Source organism: Scyliorhinus torazame, chromosome 5 (assembly GCF_047496885.1).
Source record: "Scyliorhinus torazame isolate Kashiwa2021f chromosome 5, sScyTor2.1, whole genome shotgun sequence".
In the NCBI taxonomy this organism is placed as follows: Eukaryota; Metazoa; Chordata; class Chondrichthyes; order Carcharhiniformes; family Scyliorhinidae; genus Scyliorhinus; species Scyliorhinus torazame.
Window position 1 is genome coordinate 173,352,618 of NC_092711.1, and position 21,886 is coordinate 173,374,503.

At 46.5% G+C, this 21,886-nt stretch overlaps 1 protein-coding gene across 1 annotated transcript in view; it reads left to right on the plus strand.

Annotated features, from left to right (window-relative positions):
- Positions 1-21,886, plus strand: part of LOC140418048 (uncharacterized) — a gene marked incomplete at its 5' end in the record, with an annotated part of 74,643 nt that overhangs the window by 30,513 nt on the left and 22,244 nt on the right. The window contains one exon of the mRNA XM_072501475.1: positions 2,179-2,622. Within this exon, the coding sequence (XP_072357576.1) occupies positions 2,179-2,622 (444 nt within the window). The remainder of the gene's footprint in view (positions 1-2,178; positions 2,623-21,886) is intronic.

The window sequence follows — 21,886 nt, forward strand, 5'->3', positions numbered from 1 at the left end:
CTCGTAACCAGAGAAGCCGCTAAATCTATCCATGACTCCAATAATGGCTGGGACTGAAACACTGGGTTCAACACAAACTGCAGCCTGTCATCTGCACACAGCATGATCTTGTGCTGCCTCACCCCCCCCCCCCCCCCCCCACCCCCCCTCCCGCCCAGTCCCAATATCAGAGGATCCGATCTAATACCCTCTGGCAATGGCTCAATGGCCAACGCAAACAGCAAGGGAGACAGAGGGCAGCCCAGTCTAGTCCCTCTCTGAAGCTCAGAATTTGTTGCCCTTAAACCATTGGTGAGCACCACCACTTCACGTGGTCCCCCACAGACAGATTTCTGATTGACGAGGGAGTCGAGGGTCATGGGGAACCGGCAGGAAAATGAAGAGAAAGCTGAGATGAGGAGGGATTTCTTCACTCAAGGATGTAACACAAGTGCCAGGCAATGACCATCTCCTACAAGAGAGGATCTAACCACCGCCCCTTGACATGCAATGGCATTCCCATCGCTGAATCTCCCACAACCCACATCCTGGGGGGTTACTATTGATCAGAATCTGAAGTGGACTAGCCACATTAATACTGTGGCTACCAGGGCAGGTCAAAGGCTGAGAATCCTACGGTAAGTAACTCAGTTCCTGAACCCCCAAAGCCTGTCCACCATCTACAGGGCACAAGTCAGGAGTGTAATGGAATACTCACCACTTGCCTGGATGAGTGCAGCTCCAACAACACTCAAGAAGCTCGACACCATCCAGGACAAAGCAGCCATTTTGATTGCTCCCCCTTCCACAAACATTCACTCCCTCCACCGCCGATGAACAGTGGCAGCCGTGTGTACCACTGCAGTAACTCACCAAGGTTCCATAGACAGCACCTTCCAAACCCACGACCACTGCCATCTAGAAGTACAAGAGCAGCAGATACCTGGAACCTCACCCCCTGGAGGGTCACCTCCAAGTCACTCACCAGACCGACTTGGAAATATATCGCCCTTTCTTCATTGTTGCTGGGGCAACATCCTGGAACTCCTCCCTACCAGCACAGTGGGTGCACCTACACCTCAGAGACTGCAGAAGTTCAAGAAGGCAGCGTACCACCACCTTCTGAAGGACAACTAGGGATGGACAATAAATGCTGGGCTAACCTGCGACCCCCAAATCCCCTGTCAATGAATTAATTGTTTAAAAAAAAATTTGGACTACCAAATTCTTTTTTTTTTTCCAATTAAGGGGCAATTTAGCGTGGCCAATCCACCTACCCTGCACATTTTCTTGGGTTGTGGAGGTGAGACCCACGCAGACACGGGGAGAATGTGCAAACTCCACATGGACAGTGACCCGGGGCCGGGATCGAACCTGGGACCTCAGTGCTGAGAGGCAGCAGTGCTAACCACTGTGCCCCCCAGCAATGAATTTAAAGACAATATGGTGAAGCTTTGGAATTCTCTACCCCAGAGGACTCTGGAGCCTCAGTCATCAATGAATTTTCAAGACAGAGATTGTCAGTTTTCTAGATATTGACAATGTCAAGGGGGGGTAGTGTTGGAAAATGGTGCTGAGGTAGATCGGCCAATGATCTCATTGAATGGTTGAGCAGGCTTGTTGGGCCAAATGGCCGACTGCAGCTCCTAATTGTTATGATCTCTGTGTCCAGGACAGGAAGCAGTGAGCATGGATCTGTCAATCAGCCTGAATCAGCACCTTCAGGAGAATTGGGAGGGTGAATATTAGATACAGCAGTGAGAATGGAGGGAGAGGGTATGGGACAGAGATTTACAGCTTTGGGGAATGAGAGAGGAAAGAATGTTCTCCAGGAACTAGAATTGTCTGTTCTGAATTTCTATCCTGTACTGACTGTGATGTCTGTTCTTAACTCCTTTTACAGGATAGGATTTACGGACAGAAATCTCAAACATCACGTCTAGATCTGACAGATTCACTCGGTTCATTGGCCATTTAATCTGGAAGGAGAAATGTTTGCCCGACCTGTTGGCTTCAAAAGATTTTAAACATCAGTGTGACTGGAAAAGCCCCGAGACACACACACACCCGAGTGAGAGTGTTCCAGAGCACTGACTGTGGAAAGAGCTTTAACCAGTTACACAGCCTGAAGAAACATCACACCATTCACAGCGGAGAGAGGCCGTACACATGTTCTGTGGACGAGGCTTCAACTGATTGTCTAACCTGGAGAGACACGAGGACACCCAAAACGTGGAGAAACCGTGGAAATGTGGGGACTGTGGACAGGGATTCAGAGCCCCATCAGAGCTGGAAGCTCATCGACGCATTCATACTGGGGAGAGGCCATTCATCTGCTCTCAGTGTGGGAAGGGATTCACTCACTCATCCAACCTGCACTCACACCAGCGAGTTCACACTGGGGAGAAACCATTCACCTGCTCTCAGTGTGGGAAGGGATTCACTCAGTTACACAACCTGCTGTCACACCAGCGGGTTCACACTGGGGAGAAGCCATTCACCTGCTCTCAGTGTGGGAAGGGATTCAGTGAGTCATCCAACCTGCAGAGACACCAGAGAGTTCACACTGGGGAGAGGCCATTTATCTGCTCTCAATGTGGGAAGGGATTTTGTGATTCATCGCACCTGCTGAGACACCAACAAGTTCACAATTGATTACAGGAGTTGGATTTGCTGTTATTGTTTCTGTTCTCAATCAAAGGTCTAATACAGGTAGGGAATATACAGTGAATGGTAGAACCCTCAAGTATTGACAGTCAGAGAGATCTAGGTGTACAGGTCCACAGGTCACTGAAAGGGGCAACACAGATGGAGAAGGTAATCAAGAAGGCGTAAGGCATGCTTGCCTTCATTGGCCGGGGCATTGAGTATGAAAATTGGCAAGTCATGTTACAGCTGTATAGAACCTTAGTTAGGCCACACTTGGAGTAGAGTGTTCAATTCTGGTCGCCGCACTACCAGAAAGATGTGGAGGCGTTAGAGAGGGTGCAGAAGAGATTTACCAGGATGTTGCCTGGTATGGAGGGCATTAGCTATGAGGAGCGGTTGAATAAACTTGGTTTGTTCTCACTGGAACGACGGAGGTTGAGGGGCGACCTGATAGAGGTCTACAAAATTATAGACGGGCATAGACAGAGTGGATAGTCAGAGACTCTTTCCCAGGGTAGAGGGGTCATTTACGAGGGGGCAAAGGTTTAAGATGCGAGGGGCAAGGTTTAGAAGAGATGTACGAGGCAAGTTTTTCACAGAGGGTAGTGGGTGCCTGGAACTCACTGCCGGAGGAGGTGGTGGAAGCAGGGACGATAGTGACGTTTGAGGGGCATCTTGACAAATACATGAATAGGATGGGAATATTGGGATATGGACCCCGAAAGTGTAAAAGATTTTAGTGCAGTCGGGCAGCATGGTCGGCACAGGCTTGGAGGGCCGCAGGGCCTGTTCCTGTGCTGTACTTTTCTTTGTTCTTTGTTCTCATTCTTCACAACATGGAGAATACAGGCCCAGTTTCCCCAATCTCTCCTCATAGGACAGTTCAACCATCCCAGGAACAAATCTGGTGAACCTTCGTTGCACTCCCTCTGTGAAGCAATAATATCTTTTCGAAGGTAAGGGAAGTAAAACTGCACACACTGCTTCAGCTGGGGTTTAACCAAGGTTCTATGCAATGGGTTTATTCTGGCCGGTCTCACGACTTTGCTTCCAGTGGGCTGATGCTCTTTGAGCCTGGGAGAGCACATTTCCACTGAAATGATCCACAAAGGCTGATGAAGGACATTTATTTTAACCTGGATAGTAAATAGTGTTTTTCCCCCACTACAGGTAGATCTGAAATAAATGTATTTGTCTCTGTTCCATTGAGTCTGCAAGACCAGGCCAGACAATTCGATTGGTCTCTGTCAGTATTAATGCTCCACATGAGTCTCCACCCACCCTTCTTCATCTCCCCCATTAGCATATCCTTCTGTTCCTTTCGCCCTCATGTATGTATCTAGCTCCCCCTTCAATGTATTCATGCTGTTCACCTCAAGCACTCACTGTGGTAGCGAGTTCCACATTCTCACCACTTGCTGGGTAAAGAGGTTTCTCATCAAATCCCTATTGGATTATTGAATCTCTTCATAATCTTAAAGACTTCCATCAGGTCACCCTTCAGTCTTCTCTTTTCTAGAGAAAAGCAGCCCCAGCCTTTCCTGAGGGTGAAATACTCTCAGTTCTGGTATTGTTCGTGTGAATCTTTGTTGCACCTTCTCCAGTGCCTCGATTTCCTTTTTCTAAATGGGGATCACAAATGTTGACAGTGCTCCCAGTGTAGTCTAACCCTGGTACTAACAAATTGAACATCACCTCCCTGTTTTTCAATTCTATCCCTCTAGAATGGAACCCTATATGTGGGCCCCCCACGTTAGGAAAGATGTGAAGTTCTCAGAGAGGGTGCCACCATTAAGAGAATGACACCAGGGATGAGGAATTTGAGGGAGTTGGAGAGACTACAGCAGCTGAAATTTCTCTTCTGAGCTCACAGAATCTGGAGGGTGGGGAATGTGGCCATTCAGCCCATTGAATCCATGCCAACTCTCTATAGAACCAACCAGTCAGTCCCATTGTTCTGAATCCCTGAGGATTCATTTCCCTCAAGTGCCATCCAATTTCCTTTTGAAATTCTTCTATCACCTCTCCATTTGCTGCCCTCAGGAAGTAGGATCCGGGTCATTACCACTCTACATGTACACAAGGCTCCCAGAGCAGAGAAGGAATTCACTTGGCCCATGTTTCCCATGCCAGCTCTTTGTAAAGCTACCCATTTAAGCCCATCATTCGACTACTTTGTTTCTTTTCATGAATGCATTAAATTTATTTTTTGAAGATCCAGTTCAATCAGCTTCCAGCACCGTTTGTCGACACCTCGCTGTGTTTTACAACAAATAATTGGATATAATGTGCCTGGAGTTTCACAGAGTGATCAAAATGGTGTCAAAAACATGGTTATTACGAGAATTAAGATTCAATGTTTATCAATGATTTTGGTGAGGACACCGAGTGTAATATATACTAGTTTGCTGACAATTGGAACAGGTGCATTTCAAGAGCACCTCTCATGACCTCTGGACCTTCTAAAGTCTTTTACAGCCAATGAAGTACTTTTGAAACATTTACTGCTGTAATGTAGGAAACTAATAACACATGGGTAATCAAATATAGTTTTAAAATTGTTATTTTCATAGTGTATTCAGTGTCATAAGGAACAAGGTCAAGGAAGCCCTTTTAACTTCTAAAATGTGGCTCCTTGCAGACATTTCACATTTTGTATCTTTTCTAGATTAACTCTGTATTGATTTCACACCAAAAAAGTCAGTCATTAAACCAATGATTATTCATTTGCGAACAATAATTATCAGTAGTGAATTGGTGTATTTGGATATTATATTGTAAAGAATAGATCTTTATTTTAAAAATTAACACTATCAACCAAAATGTTTCTAGAAACTGCAGAGTTAGCAGAATTTGTTTGAATAAATAAAGTATTTTAGAAGTTTGAGAAGGTACTGGACATAATATTCTGCCAATGGTATGTGGATGAGGCAGTGGCGTAGTGGCATTGCCACTGGGCTAGTAATCCAGAGATCCAAGTTAATGCTCTGGGTTCATATCCGGCTGCAGCAGATGGTGAAATTGAGATTTAATACAAGTCTTGAATTAAAAGTCGAATGATGACCATGGAAACATTGTCGATTGTTGTAAAAACCCATCTGTTTTACTAATGACCTGTAAGGAAGGAAATCTGCTGTCCTTGTGTGGCCTGGCCTACATGTGACTCCAGATCCACAGCAATGTTGTGCTTGACTTGTAAATGTTCTCTGAGATGGGCAAGCAAACCACTCAGTTCAAGGGTAATTAGAAATGGGCAATAAATGGTGGCCTCACCAGCGACGTCCACGTTCCCATGAATAAATAATAAAAAGAAATAAGGCTCAATGTTCCATTAACTATCTCTTTGAACGAGTGTATCTTGTATTTAATAAATGTATTAATTAAAGATTTCTGTATTAATTAGCGACCTGTCAGTAACAGATGATTGAATAAGTATTGAGTCTTAATTGAGTTACAGTTAATCAATCAATAATGAATCAGTAGTTTGAGTGAAAGACTGAGTTTTATTTGCTGTCAAAATGTTAACACTTAATTGCTGTGTATATAAAGAAAGTGCAATGAGGATAAATGTTCTGGCAAGAGAGACCTTCAAGCTCTGATTAGCCTCAACATTTGAAACTATGAATAAGGGGTTGTATAGAATCAGATAAAGGGATAGTATGAAACAGTTCTATTGTATTTCTGTCTAAGATAATGAGAGAAGGTGGGGATCTAATTAAATTAATCCAGTGACCAAATTGACCAATTGTCATGTTACAACAGACCCAACTCTGACGTGAGGTAATGGCCACTTTGGGGATAAAAGTAGAGGTTCCGAAGGTCTGCCTTGCTGGCCAAGTACTGAAGACCCCCGAGGCTGAATTTCGCAAGAATTACTGTCAAAGAAGGAGCCAGAGAGGGTTACGCTTCTACAGACTGATCACCCACATGAAGTTGTAAAAGTCAATGTCTGAAAGTTGTTCAGTAAACATTTTTCATTTAATAAATTTATTTTGTAAATTTTCTTACCAGTGAGTTCTGTCTTTGCCTTAATTGATGAAAGCCTTATCCGAACCAAAGTGAATTTATGAAATGCTAAGTTCAGGGTGGCTGAAATTAATTAAGTTCCAGATAACAGAAATCTTCAATTTAAAAACTTACATTTCTATAGTGTCTTTCACACCCACAGGGCATCCCAAAGTGCTTTACATTCAATGAAGTACTTTTGAAGTGCAGTCACTGTTGCAATGTAGGACACGCATCAACTAGTTTACACACAGCAAGATCCCTCAAACAGCAATGTGATAATGAGCAGATCATAGAACATACAGTGCAGAAGGAGGCCATTCGGCCCATCGAGTCTGCACAAACCTACTTCCACCCTATCCCCGTAACCCAATAACCCCTCCTAATGTTTTTGGTTACTCAGGGCAATTTATCGCGGCCAATCCACCTAACCGGCACGTCTTTGGACTGTGGGAGGAAACCGGAACACCCGGAGGAAACCCACGCAGACACGGGGAGAACGTGCAGACTCTGCACAGACAGTGACCCAGCGGGGAATTGAACCTGGGACCCTGGCGCTGTGAAGCCACAGTGCTATCCACTTGTGCTACCGTGCTGATGATCTGTTTTTAGTGATTGAGGGATAAATATTGACCAGGCCACCGGGGATAATTCCCCTGCTCTTCTTCAAAAGAGTGGCTGTGGGAACTTTTACACCCACCCGAGAGGGGCAGACAGGGCCTCAGTTTAACACCTTATTTGAAACAAGGCTGTTCTGACAGTGCAGCACTCCCTCAGTGCTGGGACGAGGAATGTTGGATGTGATTTTTTGCCCTCGGGTGCCTGGACTGGGATTTGAACCCACAACCTTCTGACTCAGAGGTGAAAGAGCTGCCCACTGAGCCACAGCTGACACTGTCGTCAATACAAAGTTAGAAAGGAAAAGTTACCCTTTAAAGCCCCCATCCTTTGCCTCCAGTGCCTAAATCTAATAATAAAACCCCCAGTATAAATAACATGGATTTGACTGGCAAATGTTGAAGTGTTGGTTTAGAGCCACAAGTTTCGACTTCCCATTTGAGCCTCGGGCACCTTTCTGTCTCTATTGCTCGTGTCAATGACAGCGAGGCGACGGAGCTGAGGGCTGAATTTAGCTGAGAAGAACGGGGCCTGTGTCCCAGTTGGGAAACTGCCATGGGGATCGCACTATTAGAGAAACAGGAAGTTGTTAGAGGTGTGACTGGGAATTAGTCTCCAACCAATTATATAGGTCACTTGGAGAAACCTATCTCTTTAAATACGTATACAGGGAAGAGGCTGCAATGAAATATGTCCCTTTTTTGACAAATAAATTTAGAGTACCCAATTAATTTTGTTTTTCCAATTAAGGGACAATTTAGCGTGGCCAATCCACCTACACAGGTTTGGGTTGTGGGGGCAAAACCCATGCAAACACAGGGAGAATGTACAAATTCCACACAGATAGTGACCCAGAGCCGGGATCAAACCTGGGACCTTGGTGCTATGAGGCAGCAATGCTAACCACTGCGCCACCATGTTGACCTTGAAATTTATCCCTTTTAACCCCCACAAAAGTAACAGGCTCAGATTCCCAGGCTGCAGGAGGAGTCCATTTGTACTACTATTATCTTTGAAAGAATTATTTGATTCATCCAACTGCTCTGCTCTTTACCCACAGACTTGCAAATTCTTCCCTTTCAAATATTTCTCCTTTGGAAAGATACTATTGAAAATACTTTCAAGCAGATCAGAACAATTCGCAGACAAAAAATAAAACAAAATTTCATCTACCCTTTTGGCTCCTTTGCCAATTACCACAGAGGGACTCACTTTCTGGAATGAGCCTGTCAACCCCTCTCACCCACTTTCCCTAAAGTGCATCAATCTAATGAAAAGTACAGAAAAATCTAATATTTTTACGAATAAATGTTTAGTGATGAAACAGAACACGATTAAAAAAAACAGAAAATGGCTGAGGATCAAAGACCACCAGAGTAAAAAGATGTTCACAATGTTCTGGACCCAAATTGTTTCTCTTTAATTCATCTGGAGCCTGTTCCCTGCCCTCTTTGTGGAACATCTCCGCTCAGTCCACAAGCATGACCCTGACCTTCCGCTTGCTGCCATTAGAATTCACCACCTTGCTCTCAGGCTCACATTTCTGTCCTCGGCCTGCTGCAATGTTCCGGAGAAGCCCAACACAAGCTGGACGAACAGCCCCTCATCTTCCCATGAGGCACTTTACAGCCTTCTGGACTCAACATTGAGTTCAACAACTTCAGACCCTGAACTCTCTCCTCCATTTTGATTTGTTTTTTGCCGAGTGCCAGTCTGCATCATGTTTCCATGTTTTTTGCTTGCAGACAGAGCTGTCCTTTATTCTGCCATTAACACTTACTCTGCCCCAATGCTTTGATTCTTTACTACAACCATTACCTCTCCCTTTGCCTTTTGTTCCAGGACATTTTTGCCTTTTAATCTCGCCCACCCTCTAACCAATCCCTGACTTTCCCTTTTGTTCTACCTGACCCTCCCCCTTTCTCACCAGCATTAAACCCATCACATTTCTCCCTCTCTTTAGTTCTGAAGTAGAGTTACATTGGACGTGAAACGTTAACTCTGGGTATGGTCTACCTGCTGTGTTGCGCCCGAACAGGAGGCGCCGTGTGGCCGGTAGATGTTGGGAGAGATCTCCCATGAGATCTAACCGGGTCTCGCAAGGCGTCGCAATCAGGATCGCGCCCACAATGTGCGGGATCGAGCCTCGCACACTTAACTGGGTTTAAAACCCAGGATCTATCGGCTCCCAGCATCTATCGGCGTCACCAGGGAAACCCCAGCCACGCGCCGTTCAGTACTGGTCCACACAGACATTGGAAGCCCTGAGAAAGGGGGGTCATCAGTGACCCCATAGCCCATGGGGAGTTGTGGGATAACGTCATGTGTGTGGGGAGTGATATTGCTCGTGGGTGGGGGAGCCTCAAGCTCACTTATAGAGATTGGGGCACCCTTTTCAAACGGTGGGCGGATCTGTGAGAAGCCGGTCTGACTGGCGAGTTCAGCTCCCCAGTGATGAAGATAATTTTCAGTGTGGGCTTGACCAGGGAGAAATTCCCCCAGAACCAAAAAAGTGACCAAATGTGGTTAAATAGCGGCAGAGAACTCGCCGACAGAGTCAGGGAGAAACTCAGAACAAACTGGCCACAAATAACACTTTGAAACTTTTCCGTGAGATCACGCCCTCTCCTCTTTCCACAGCTGCCAGATCTGCTACATTTTTCAGTTCTTTCTGTATTTATGTTATATCTGTCTGTAGTGGGGGGGGGGGGGGGGGGAATGCTATTTACTGTCGAGGATAAAATAAATGTCCTTCCTCAGCCTTTGTGGACCATTTCAGTGGAAATGTGCTCTCCCAGGCTCTAAGAGCATCAGCCCACTGGAAGCAAAGTCGTGAGACCGGCCAGTCCAGCAGAAAGAAACCCTCCGACCCTCCCACTTCACCAAGTGTCAGAATTAACATGGTTCAGTCCTGGATGTGATTAACAGCAGAAATTGTAGCAGAGTCCAACTCCTCCAATGCCTTGTGAATTCGCTGATGTTTCTTCAGGCTGGAAACTGAGTCAATCCCTTCCCACACAGAGCAGGTGAAGGGCTTCTCCCCAGTGTGAACACGCTGGTGTCTCAGCAGGCTGGATAACTGAGTGAATCCCTTTCCACACTGAGAGCAGGTGAATGGCCTCTCTCCGGTGTGAACTCGCTGATGTACCCACAGTGTAAATGATGTTCTAAACCTCTGTGTGCAGAGAGTAGCTAAATGGTCTCGCCTCAATGTGACTGTGCTGTTGGGCCATCAGTTCCCAAAAGCTTTTGAAGCCGTTCGCACAGTCAGAGCATTTAAAGGGTCTGTCTGCAGGTGGGATAACTCAGTGAATCCCTTCCCACACTGAGAGCAGGTGAATGGCCTCTCCTCAGTGTGAATTCGCCAATGTCTCTGCAGTTGGGATGAATCACTGAGCCCCTTACCATACAGAGGGCAGGTCAATGGCTTCTCACCTGTATGAACTCGCTGATGTCTCAGCAGGATGGATGACTGAGTGAATCCCCTCCCACACACAGAGCAGGTGAACGGCCTCTTCTCGGAGTGAACTCTCTGGTGTGTCAGCAGGTTGGTTAATTGAGAGAATCCTTTCCCCCACACACTGCAGGTGAACGGCCTCTCCTCGGAGTGAACTCGCTGGTCTGTCAGCAGTTGGGATGAATGACTGAATCCCTTCCCACACACACAGCAGGTGAACGGTCTCTCCCCAGTGTGAACATGTCGATGTGTTTCCAGCACCGATGGGGAGCAGAATCCTTTCCCACAGTCCCAACATTTCCACGGTTTCTTCATGGTGGCTCTCCAGGTTCGATGATCAGCTGAGTTATCCACACTGAACGTGAGTACGGTCTCTCCCCGCTGTGCAATGTTTTTTCAGGCTGTGTAACTGGTTAAAGCTCTTTCCACAGTCAGTGAACTGGAAGACTCTCAATCAGATGCCTGGGTCTTGGTAGTTTTTTCTGGTCAGATTGATGTTTAAAGCCTTTTGAAGAAGACAGAACAGTAAAATTATTTTTCGTTCTAGATTGAAAGGCCGATGATAATCATGTCCTGATGAATCAAGTGACTGTCAGATCTTGAAGTGAGATTTGGCTTGAGATTTCTGATGCCCTGTAAAATGAGTTTACAAAAGTCATCACTGTCAGCATAGGATAGAAATTAAGAACAGACAATTCTAGTTTCTCTGGAACATTCAGTCCTCTTTCATTCCTCAAAAACTGCAAATCTCCACCCCACACACTCTCCCTCCATTCTCACTCTGCTGTATCTAATATTCACCCTCCCAATTCTCCTGAAGGATGCTGATTCAGGTTGAAAGGCAAATCTATGTTCACTGCCTCCTGTCCTGAAAACAGGGACCTGAAAGTCTTTCTGCAGCTACAGTAGCATAGTGGTTAGCACAGTTACTTCACAGCTCCAGGGTCCCAGGTTCAATTCCTGGCTTGGGTCACTGTCTGTGCGGGGTCTGCACATTCTTCCCGTGTCTGCGTGGGTTTCCTCCAGGTGCTCCGGTTTCCTCCTGCAGTCTAAAGAAGTGCAGGTTAGGTGGATTGGCCATGCTAAATTGCCATTAGTGTTCAAAAAGGTTGGGTGGGGTTACTGGATTACAGGGAGGGTGGAGGTGTGGGCTTGGGTAGGGTGCTCTTTCCAACGGCTGGTGCAGACTTGATGGGCTGAATGGCCTCCTTCTGCACTGTAAATTCTGTGATTCTATGATATGTCTATATTACTGGACTAAACGTTTGGGTAATATATAGAACTGTATTATTTGATTAGACATTTAGGGATGTTTGGGGGGGGGGGGGTTAAAGACAGCATGGGGTTGCTTCAAGGAATAACTTTATTTTGGAGGAAGAGCCCTCGAACCGCCTGCCTCTGAAGTTGGTGGTAGCAGAGATGATTAAGAATTTCACAATGAAATTGAATGGGTACATGAAGGAAATAAACTTTCAGGGGAACAGGGATAGCGAGGAGAAATGGGACTGATTGTTTAGCTCTACAGAGAGTCAGAATGGACAAGCTATTAAATTGATTTGTTCTGTGCCGTCATGACTCTATGTCTGGAAATATATAACGTAGCTGTAGTATTATATTACAAGATTAGAAATATTAGTTAATATACTTTATTACAGAACCAAAAATAATACATCTAATCTGTACCAGATAACAACACTGGACATATCTAGCCCGTATTAACTTACTGTCCCCTTAATTGTCAGCTATCTCCACGGGAATCCAGCCCCTTATCTGTGAACATTAGGAAAGAGACCATCCTTTTAGCCAGACAAATAAATGTGGGGCTGGTTTAGCACAGGGTTAAATCGCTGGCTTTGAGAGCAGACTAAGGCAGGCCAGCAGCATGGTTCAATTCCTGTACCAGCCTCCCCGAACAGGTGCTGGAATGTGGCGACTAGGGGCTTTTCACAGTAACTTCAGTTGAAGCCTACTTGTGACAATAAGCGATTTTCATTTCATTTTTTCATGTGTCAAGCTGAGGGAGCAAAGGATGTCAATGTCTTTAAGAGAGAGAGAGAGACATGAGCCAACCTTTCCAGAGTCTGCACCCTCCCTGGATTCACTTCCATTCCCTTCAGTTGAGGTCAGAATGAGAAAAGAAATGGAAAGGGATGGAAAAGAAAGTGTTTTACTCACAGATGTTGGGGACAGGAGGAAGTTTCAGTTTGTGTGAAGCTAAATCATCACTCACACAAAGCCCACGCTCTGATTGGCTGCAGAACCAGAGTCCCACCAGTCCTCAAACTTTTTTCATTGGTCAACATCTCAGCAGGAAGGTCAACTTTTACAGATGCACCATAGAAAGCATCCTATCAGGCTGCATCACAGCCTGGTATGGCAACTGCTCGGCCCAGGGCCGCAAGAAACTTCAGAGAGTCGTGAACACCGCCCAGTCCATCACACAAACCTGCCTCCCATCCATTGACTCCATCTACACCTCCTGCTGCCTGGGGAAAGCGGGCAGTATAATCAAAAATCCCTCCCACCCGGCTTACTCACTCTTCCAACTTCTTCCATCAGGCAGGAGATACAGAAGTCTGAGAACACGCATGAACAGACTCAAAAACAGCTCCTTCCCCACTGTCACCAGACTCCTAAATGACCCTCTTATGGGCTGATTTCATTAACACAACACCCTGTATGCTTCATCCGATGCCAGTGCTTTTGTAGTTACATTGTAAATGTTGTGTTGCCCTATTATGTATTTTCTTTTATTCCCTTTTCTTCTCATGTACTTAATGATCTGTTGAGCTGCTCGCAGAAAAATACTCTTCACTGTACCTCGGTACACGTGACAATAAACAAATCCAATCCAATACAGGGGAGGGCTCTTTCCCGCATGTGAGCAGCTTCCCCCTCCCTTGGACATGCGCACTCCCGAGCCGCCCGCCCGCGCAGCGGATAGAGCGGTTTCCCCAGCGCAGGGCAGCCTGGGAGCTACGAACGCCATTACTCATCCGGAGACCAGTCACCAAACTCATGGGACTGGGATGAAAACTGGGGTGGGGAGCGCAGTCACCTCACCCTGACACAAAGTACATATCGGCAGTCACTGGATTTGATTGTGACGCCCCTCCTTAGCAAAACAATTTGTTAACTTCAGGTGGAAAAATTTAGGCACCTGGGTGACATATTGGGGAGAGCAATAGGTGAGAGTGAAACTGAACCCGAGAGTCAGTACCTTCAGGGGAGAAGGATTGGGGGGAAAGCAGCAGGAGAAATGCAGGAGGGAGGAGTGCGAGTGCGAGGGGACACCAATGCGTCTGCACACCAATGCGAAGGCAAGTGCACACCGAGCGTGAGGGCACACTGAGCACGAAGCCATACCGAGCATGAGCGCACACCGAGCGCAAAGCCATACTGAGGGCGAGGGCACACTGACCAACATCGTGCCGAGTGCGAGGGGACAACGAATCTGAGGGCCCTGTTCACTATGTATTTGTTTCTTCTGTAATTGGTTTCCTCATGTCACTGTGATGCGGCAGTTATCCATTTGTCCAGCTACATTGTCGTGGGTTGTAGAGTATTGAAGCCTGTAGCATGGCTCGGTGTGCGCTGTTTTGGCTGTAACACTGTTTCCAGACCTGGTGTTTTGTATGGTGACTGCCTTTTTCTGACTGCAGCCAGGACTGGGGCAAGGGAGTACAAGCCTGCTACCAATTTGATGAAGGGGAGGAGGAGCCTGCTGGAAGGGGCGGATTTTTGTTGGCATGCTGCCGGGCTGAAGGTGGAGGAGAGCTCACTCTTGCAGTCTTTGAACTGGACAGTGTCGGGAGACCAGATTCTGGTACTGTGGGAGAGGCAAGACAGCGGCCCAATTGACTGTGTAACTCTTGAGGTCTTATCAGGGTATCTCATAACCTACTGGTGACTCCTGTGTTTGTTTGTTTTTAATGTATTTTATTACAAACATGTATCAAAGCAGGTTACAGAAAATAAACACCCCGGAAAACATGCTTCCCAGCAATCAACTATACAGTCTGTACAGATTTTCCACCATTTTCATCCCCCCCCCACCCCCCCGACAAAGAGCCCCTCACACATAGTCACAAACATCCCCCACCTTTCCTCATAAGAGCCCATTAACTCATACTTTATATCTTCTAACCGCAGGAAGTCATACAGGTCACCCAACCAAGCTGCCATCCCCGGTGGCGATGCTGACCGCCACTCCAGCAAAATTTGCCGTTGTGCAATCAGAGAGGCGAAGGCCACAACATCGGCCTTCCTTCTCTGCATGAGCTCTAGCTTCTCTGAAACCTAAAATATTGCCACCAAAGGGTCTGGGTCCACCTCCTCCTCCACTATCTTGGCTAAGACCACGAACACTCCCACCCAGAATCGTCCCAATTTTTCGCAACCCCAAAATATGTACACGTGATTCGCTGGCCCCCGCCCACACCTCCACACTTATCTGCTACCCCCTGGAAGAACCCACTCATTCGCCCCTGTGTCATATGCACCCTGTGCACCACCTTAAACTGTATCAGGCTCATCCTTGCACAAGAGGAGGTCCCGTTTACCCTACGCAGTGCCTCATTCCATACTCCCCAATTGATCTCCCCTCCCAACTCCGCTTCCCATTTCTCCTTGATCTTCACCACCCGCTCGCCTCTCTGCTCCCCCAGCCACTTGTATATATATCCCCAATTCTTCCCTCCCCTTCCACATCCGGAAGCAACAGCCGTTCCAGCATGGTGACCTGTGTTTGTGGCTGCTCCTGGTTTGGGGGCTATGCAGGGTGCTGATGTTTTTGTTTTGTACTGATGTTGGTCTCCGTGTAACTGGTGGGGAATTGTATGTTTGCTATTGTTTTTTTACCAGCGGCTGTGTGCTTGCCAGGTGCGGCCCCTCATGCTTCTGTGGACTGGGGGTGTGGTCAGCTCGCAGTGCTGGTGAGGGGGAGGGAGGTTCTCTCTCATTCCTCAGCCATGCTCCACGCCTGTGTGTCCTTTCCCGGTGGACTGTGCTGCTCACTCTCACACACACTCTGACAGGCATGCACAGACATTCACTCATATACACTCTGGCAACGCACAGTTCTCACAGCCATGCATGCACTGATGTTCACACACATGCTTTCCCATACAAATGTATTGGGTGCCTTTCCACCGATGTGGGGCTGCTGCTGGAATCAGGGATAGGGCGGAGAGCGTTTGCTGGCTCGGGTGCTGGCGGCTTTGTTTTCTTATTGATTGTTTGGAGGTATTTGTCTCTGGTGTTCAGTTGATATGATTTTTGCATTGTGTCCATTGTGTTTTTTTTGTGTCTACCCTGTACCTTGGCCTCTTGGGTAATGGAATTGCTTTTTTGGTCTGAACTGTATTCCCTCTTGGGAGGGGAGAGGTGTTCTCTCTCTCTCTCTTCCGCCGTGCCCGTGTCAGTGTCCTTTTCCGATGGTCTGTGCTGCTCGTTCTCTCTCTCTCACACACACACACTTACAGACAGGTACATGCAGACATTTGCTCAGATACTCCTTCACACACACCCGCTCTTGCTGACATGCATGCACTGCTTTTCACACGCATGCTTTCCCACATACATGTTGGGCACGTTTCCACCACTGTGCTGTTACCGCTGGGGCGGGGGTTGTTCTGCATTTAGCTATGTCCTTTTGTATTGTGGAAATGTCAATAAACTAAAAGATCTAAAACTTCCTCTTCTGTGCAACATCTGGGAGGAAATCAATGTTTCCCCCTTTCCATTTCGTTTCTCATTCTGGGGGGACATTGGTGATTTGCAGCAACTGAAGGAAAAGGAAGTGAATCCAGTCTGTATGTTAAACACATTTTTAGTCCAGGCATATAGACATATATCTGTCTGGCAGCCTGCAGGAAGCTTTTTAGGTCTCTGTGTCCAGGACAGGAAGCAGTGAGCATGGATCTGTTGCTCAGTCTGAATCAGCACCTTCAGGAGAATTGCGAGGGTGAATATTAGATACAAGAGTGAGAATGGAGGGAGAGTGTGTGGGATGGAGATTTACAGATTTGGGAGAATGAGAGAGGAAAGAATGTTCATAGAATAGAATCCCTACAGTGCAGAATGAGACCATTCGGTCTATTGAGTCTGCACCGACCCACTGAACGAGCACCCTCCCCATGCCCCCACCCAATCCCCGTTACACAGTAATCCCACCTAATGTTCCACTGAAACTAGAATTGTCTGTTCTGAATTTCTATCCTGGAATGAGAGCGATAACTTTTGTGCACACCTTTTACAGGATATTAAAAGAGGGGGAATTACAGACAGAAACATCATGTCAAGATCTGACAGAGTCACTCAATTCATCGGAACCTGAATATAATCAGTCTTTGAATCTAGAAGGAGAAATGTTCTTCTGTTCTGTCTGCTTCAAAAGATTTGAAACATTGTGTGACTTTAAAGTTTTCCAATGCACTGACTCAGGTCAGACCGTGCCCGCGTTCCGTGTGTGGACGAGACTTCAACTCACTTCAGAACCTGGACAGTTCTCAGTGTTCTACACTCGGGAGAAACTATGGAAATGTGGGGCCTGTGGTAATGGATACAGATTTGCATTTGAACTGGAAGTTCATCGATGCAGTCGAACTGGGGAGAGACCGTTCACCTGTACAGAGTGTGGGAAGGGATTCATTCTGTTATCCTCCCTGAAGACACACTAGAGAGTTCACACTGGGGAGAGACCGTTCTCCTGCTCCATGTGTGGGAAGGGATTCACTGAGTTATCCAGTCTGCTGACACACCAACTTGTTCACACTAGAGAGAGGACGTGCACATCCAATGAATGTGGGAAGGGATTCACTCAGTCCTCCAGCCCACTAAAATACCATGTCACTCACACCAACAGAGACCGTTTAAATGCTCTTGAGTGTGGGAGTGCTTTTAAAAGTACAGCAAAACTGATGTCCCATCAGTGCATTCACACTGAGGAGAGACCATTCAGTTGCTCTCACTGCATAAAGAGGTTTAATGAAGAGATTTAGAACACCAGCGGGTTCACACCAGGGAGAAGCCATTCAGCTGCTCCGAGCATGAGAAGCAATTCAGTTACTAATCCAGCCCGCTGAGACACAAGTGTTGCCTCTATAGGCCCCTGTGGTCAGGAATTCCTCAGATTTAATACTCTCTGAGAAGAAATTCCTCCTCCTCTCTGTCTTAAATGGGCGACCCCATAACTCGGGATTATGCCCTCTGCTCCAAAACTCTCCTATTTAAAAATAAAAATTTAGAGTACCCAATTCATTTGTTCCAATTAATGGGCAATTTAGCATTACCAATTCACCTACCCTGCACATATTTGGGTTGTGGGGGTGAAACCCACGCAATCACGGGGAGAATGTGCAAATTCTACACAGACAGTGACCCAGAGCTGGGATCAAACCTGGGACCTCGGCGCCATGAGGCTGCAGGACTAACCCACTGCGCCAACGTGTTGCCCCCCCCCCCCCCCCCGAGACTCTCCTATAAGGTGAAACACCCTCTCAGCATTGACCTTGTCAAGCCCCCTGAGAATCCTACATGTCTCAACAGTCACCTCTCATTCTTCTAAAGTCCAATGAATACTTGCCTAACTTACTCAACCTCTCCTCATCATAAAATACCTCCATATCCGGGATCAACCATGTGAATCTTCTCTGGACTGCCTCCAATGCCATTATACCTCTCCTTAGATAAGGGGACCAAAACTGTTCAGTGTTCCATGTGTGGTGTAACAAACGCCTTGTATAGTTTTAGCAGGTCTTCCCTATTTTTATACTCCATTATCTTGGAAATAAAGGCCTGCTGAATTTGCATGCTGGACTTCTGTGACTTATGCGCAAGGAGCCCCAACTCCCTCAGTGCTGCAGTCTTTCTCCATTTAAATAATATTCAGCTCTTTTATTCTTCCTACCAAAGTGTATAACTTCACATTTTCTGACATTAGACACATTTTTCGTGCTCTGTGGGTGTTAATTATGCCAAACGAAGTTCAATATGCAGGTTTTGATTGGATGGTCACTTGAGCACATGTAGAGAGAGACATATTGACATGACATAGGATGGGGTCAGGATGTATATACCTGTAATGTTTCACCATGAATAAATCTATATCAAGAAAAGATTGGTTGCAGTTTTTTACTTCACCATCAGGCTGTCAGGATTATAACACGATAACAGAGAATGTTTGTCTAACAGTGAAGGCGAGAAACTGAAGGAAAATAAAATGTCAGTGTCCCGGTACTTTAAAAGGTGTTTGCCCACAGTTTCCTGTGAACAATGTACGTGTATGTGAGTGTGGACATTTCACACTTGGAATGAGAGAGTCAATATAAAATCACCCAGCAACAAAGCCTTTATAATACAAAGAAAAGGTTAGTTTACTTCACGTAATTGCTCGGAAGGTTATTTACACACACACAAAGATTAATTACAGATGAAGATAAAATGAGACTTATAAATACAGAATCCGTTCAGTCTCTATTGTGGGTGCCAGCTGGGGATTGTTGAAGTTGAGATAATAATCTTTCTTATCACAAGTAGGCTTACATTAACACTGGAATGAAGTTACTCTGAAAAGCACCCAGTCGCCACATTCCAGCGCCTGTTCGGGTACACAGAGGGAGAATTCAGAATGTCCAAATTATCTAACAGCTCATTTTTCGGGACTTGGGGGAGGAAGCCGGAGCACCCGGAGGAAACCCTCGCAGACACGGGGAGAATGTGCAGACTCCGCAGACAGTGACCCAAGCCGGGAATCGAACCTGGGACCCTGGTGCTGTGAAGCAACAGTGCTACCATGTTGCATTGTCTGAGGGGAAGATTTTTGAGGTGTAGGATTGCCCCCGCCACTGTGATGCCTTCCACTGTTGAATGGCCAGAGGTTACTTTCAAAGGTTAGCTTAACAGATGGAATCGGATTCACAGGGACATAAATAAATAGAATTTACAATGCAGAAGGAGGCCATTCGGCCCATCGAGTCTGCACTGGCCCTTGGAAAAATCCACATAATTAATCCAGACCTCCACCCTATTCCCGTAACCCAGTAACCCCACCTAACCATTTTGGATATTAGGGGCAATTTAGAATGGCCAATCCACCCAACCTGCACATCTTTGGACGAGAGGTGGTTCCTTGTTTCTGGTTCTGTGGACACAGCACTTTCAATCTGTCCATCAGGTACTGACAGCAGAAGCCTTTGCTGTTTCTCGATGCCTCTGTCTCTCCCTTCCTGTTGAGGAGCAGTTTCTTCTCTGCTGTCCTGAAGCTGTTTCGAGATGTATCTGCGTCCAGGCAGCTTGATCTGCTTTTTCTGTACTTCATGGCAGGTTTATGCTCCTGGACCAGACCCCAACAGTTGCTAGGATACTGGACAGAAACCGAAATATTTAATTTAAAAGACTGTGAGGAAATGATACTTCATTCCAGGAGTAATTTCACGCATATATAGGGATTTGGTATATTAAAACAAACGTTATGACAAACACAGTATTACAAATTTAAGCATCACAAAGAAAATAGCTTACAAACCCATTGAACAGGACAGCATGGTGGTACAGTGGTTAGCACTGCTGCATCACAACGGCAGGGATCTGGGTTCAATTCTGACTTGGGTGACTGTCTGTGTGGAGTTTGCACTTTCACCCTGAGTCTGCATGGGTTTCCTCCGGGTGCTCCAGTTTCCTCCCACAGTCCAAAGATGTGCAGATTAGTTGGACTGGGCGTGCTAAATTGCACTTAGTGTCCAGGGATGTGCAGGTTAAGTTTTAAAAAAAACTATTTTTATTCTCCATTTTCACATTTTCTTCAAAATTTACACCCCACCAACAAACAGTAAACGGTAACAAATACAATGTCAATCCCCTTATTAACAACAACGATCCCATCCTCCCACCAACCCCCAAACAACAGCCCACCTGACAATATAAGCAACAAATAAAACGAAACATCCCAAGGAAAAAAAAAAGAAAAAGGAATCAGGAATCACCTATGGTCACCATTGACATATAGAGTCCACCCCCCAACCTCCCCCCCCCCCCCACTCCCTAATATTCAATGCAGTTACAAACAGTTACTACTCTTGGCGGCTCACTCACTTTTGATATAGGCCTCCACGACCAATGAGCCCGATCCAGTTCATATCGGGAGGGTTCGTCCCCCTCCCCCAATAGCTCTGCCAACATTGTGGCAAAATACTACGTCGGCCTCAGGCCTTCCACCCTTTCAGGCAGACCCACGATCCTCAGATTCTGCTGCCTGGATCCGTTTTCCAGGTGTTCCATTTTGGCTCGCAGGCCCTTGTTGGTCTATATCACCCTCTGCAGCTCCTTCCCCATAAAAGTGAGTTGATCACTGTGTTGCAATAGTGCCTCTTCCACTTCCTTCAGTGTCTCACCTTGCTCCCGCACCTCCGCCGCTGCGCTCGATACTGCCCACCTCACTGGGGCAATCTCCTCCTCCACCAGCACTTTCAATACTGCCCCCATCTCCTTCTTCATCGCTTCCATGTGCTTTGTGAACTGTTTTCAAAGTTGCACTGCCATCACCTTGGTCATTTCTTCTGTGTGAGCAATGCGGCCTCCCCTGGTGCCCCAGCCTCCGCTTTCCTTACAGTTCCCGCGCTGACTTTTCCTCTCACCGGCGGACTTTCATTAACCCCTTTTTCACGGCCATTTTTTTCCCAAACTTGGACATTTCTCCTCACTCCTTCATTTCTTACAACTTTCTCAGCCTCCGTTGCCCCTCGGACTGGGTGTTAAAACCCCGAAAATTCTATTCCCGAGTGGAAGCCCTCCAATGTGCGGCTGCCTCCCGCCCGCCGTCACCGGAAGTCCCATGTGCAGGTTAAGTTAAAGGGTTATTGGAATAGGGCGGTGTGGAGAGCTCTTTCATAGGGTGGGTGCAGACTCGATGGGCCAAATGGCCTCCTTTTGCACTGCAGGGATTCTACGAACATTACAATTAAACAATACCCGTAACTGCTATCTTTATCTCCACTCAAACAAACCCATCTCAGGTCAAAATCCACCTTTAAATAGTTAGCAGACCCAGACATACTTGCTAAATAGATACCCCACTTTGAGAAAGAGATATCCTTCAGCTACCAGCTGCAGATTCTTGCCCGTCTCAAACTAGAACAAAGAACAAAGAAATGTACAGCACAGGAACAGGGCCTTCGGCCC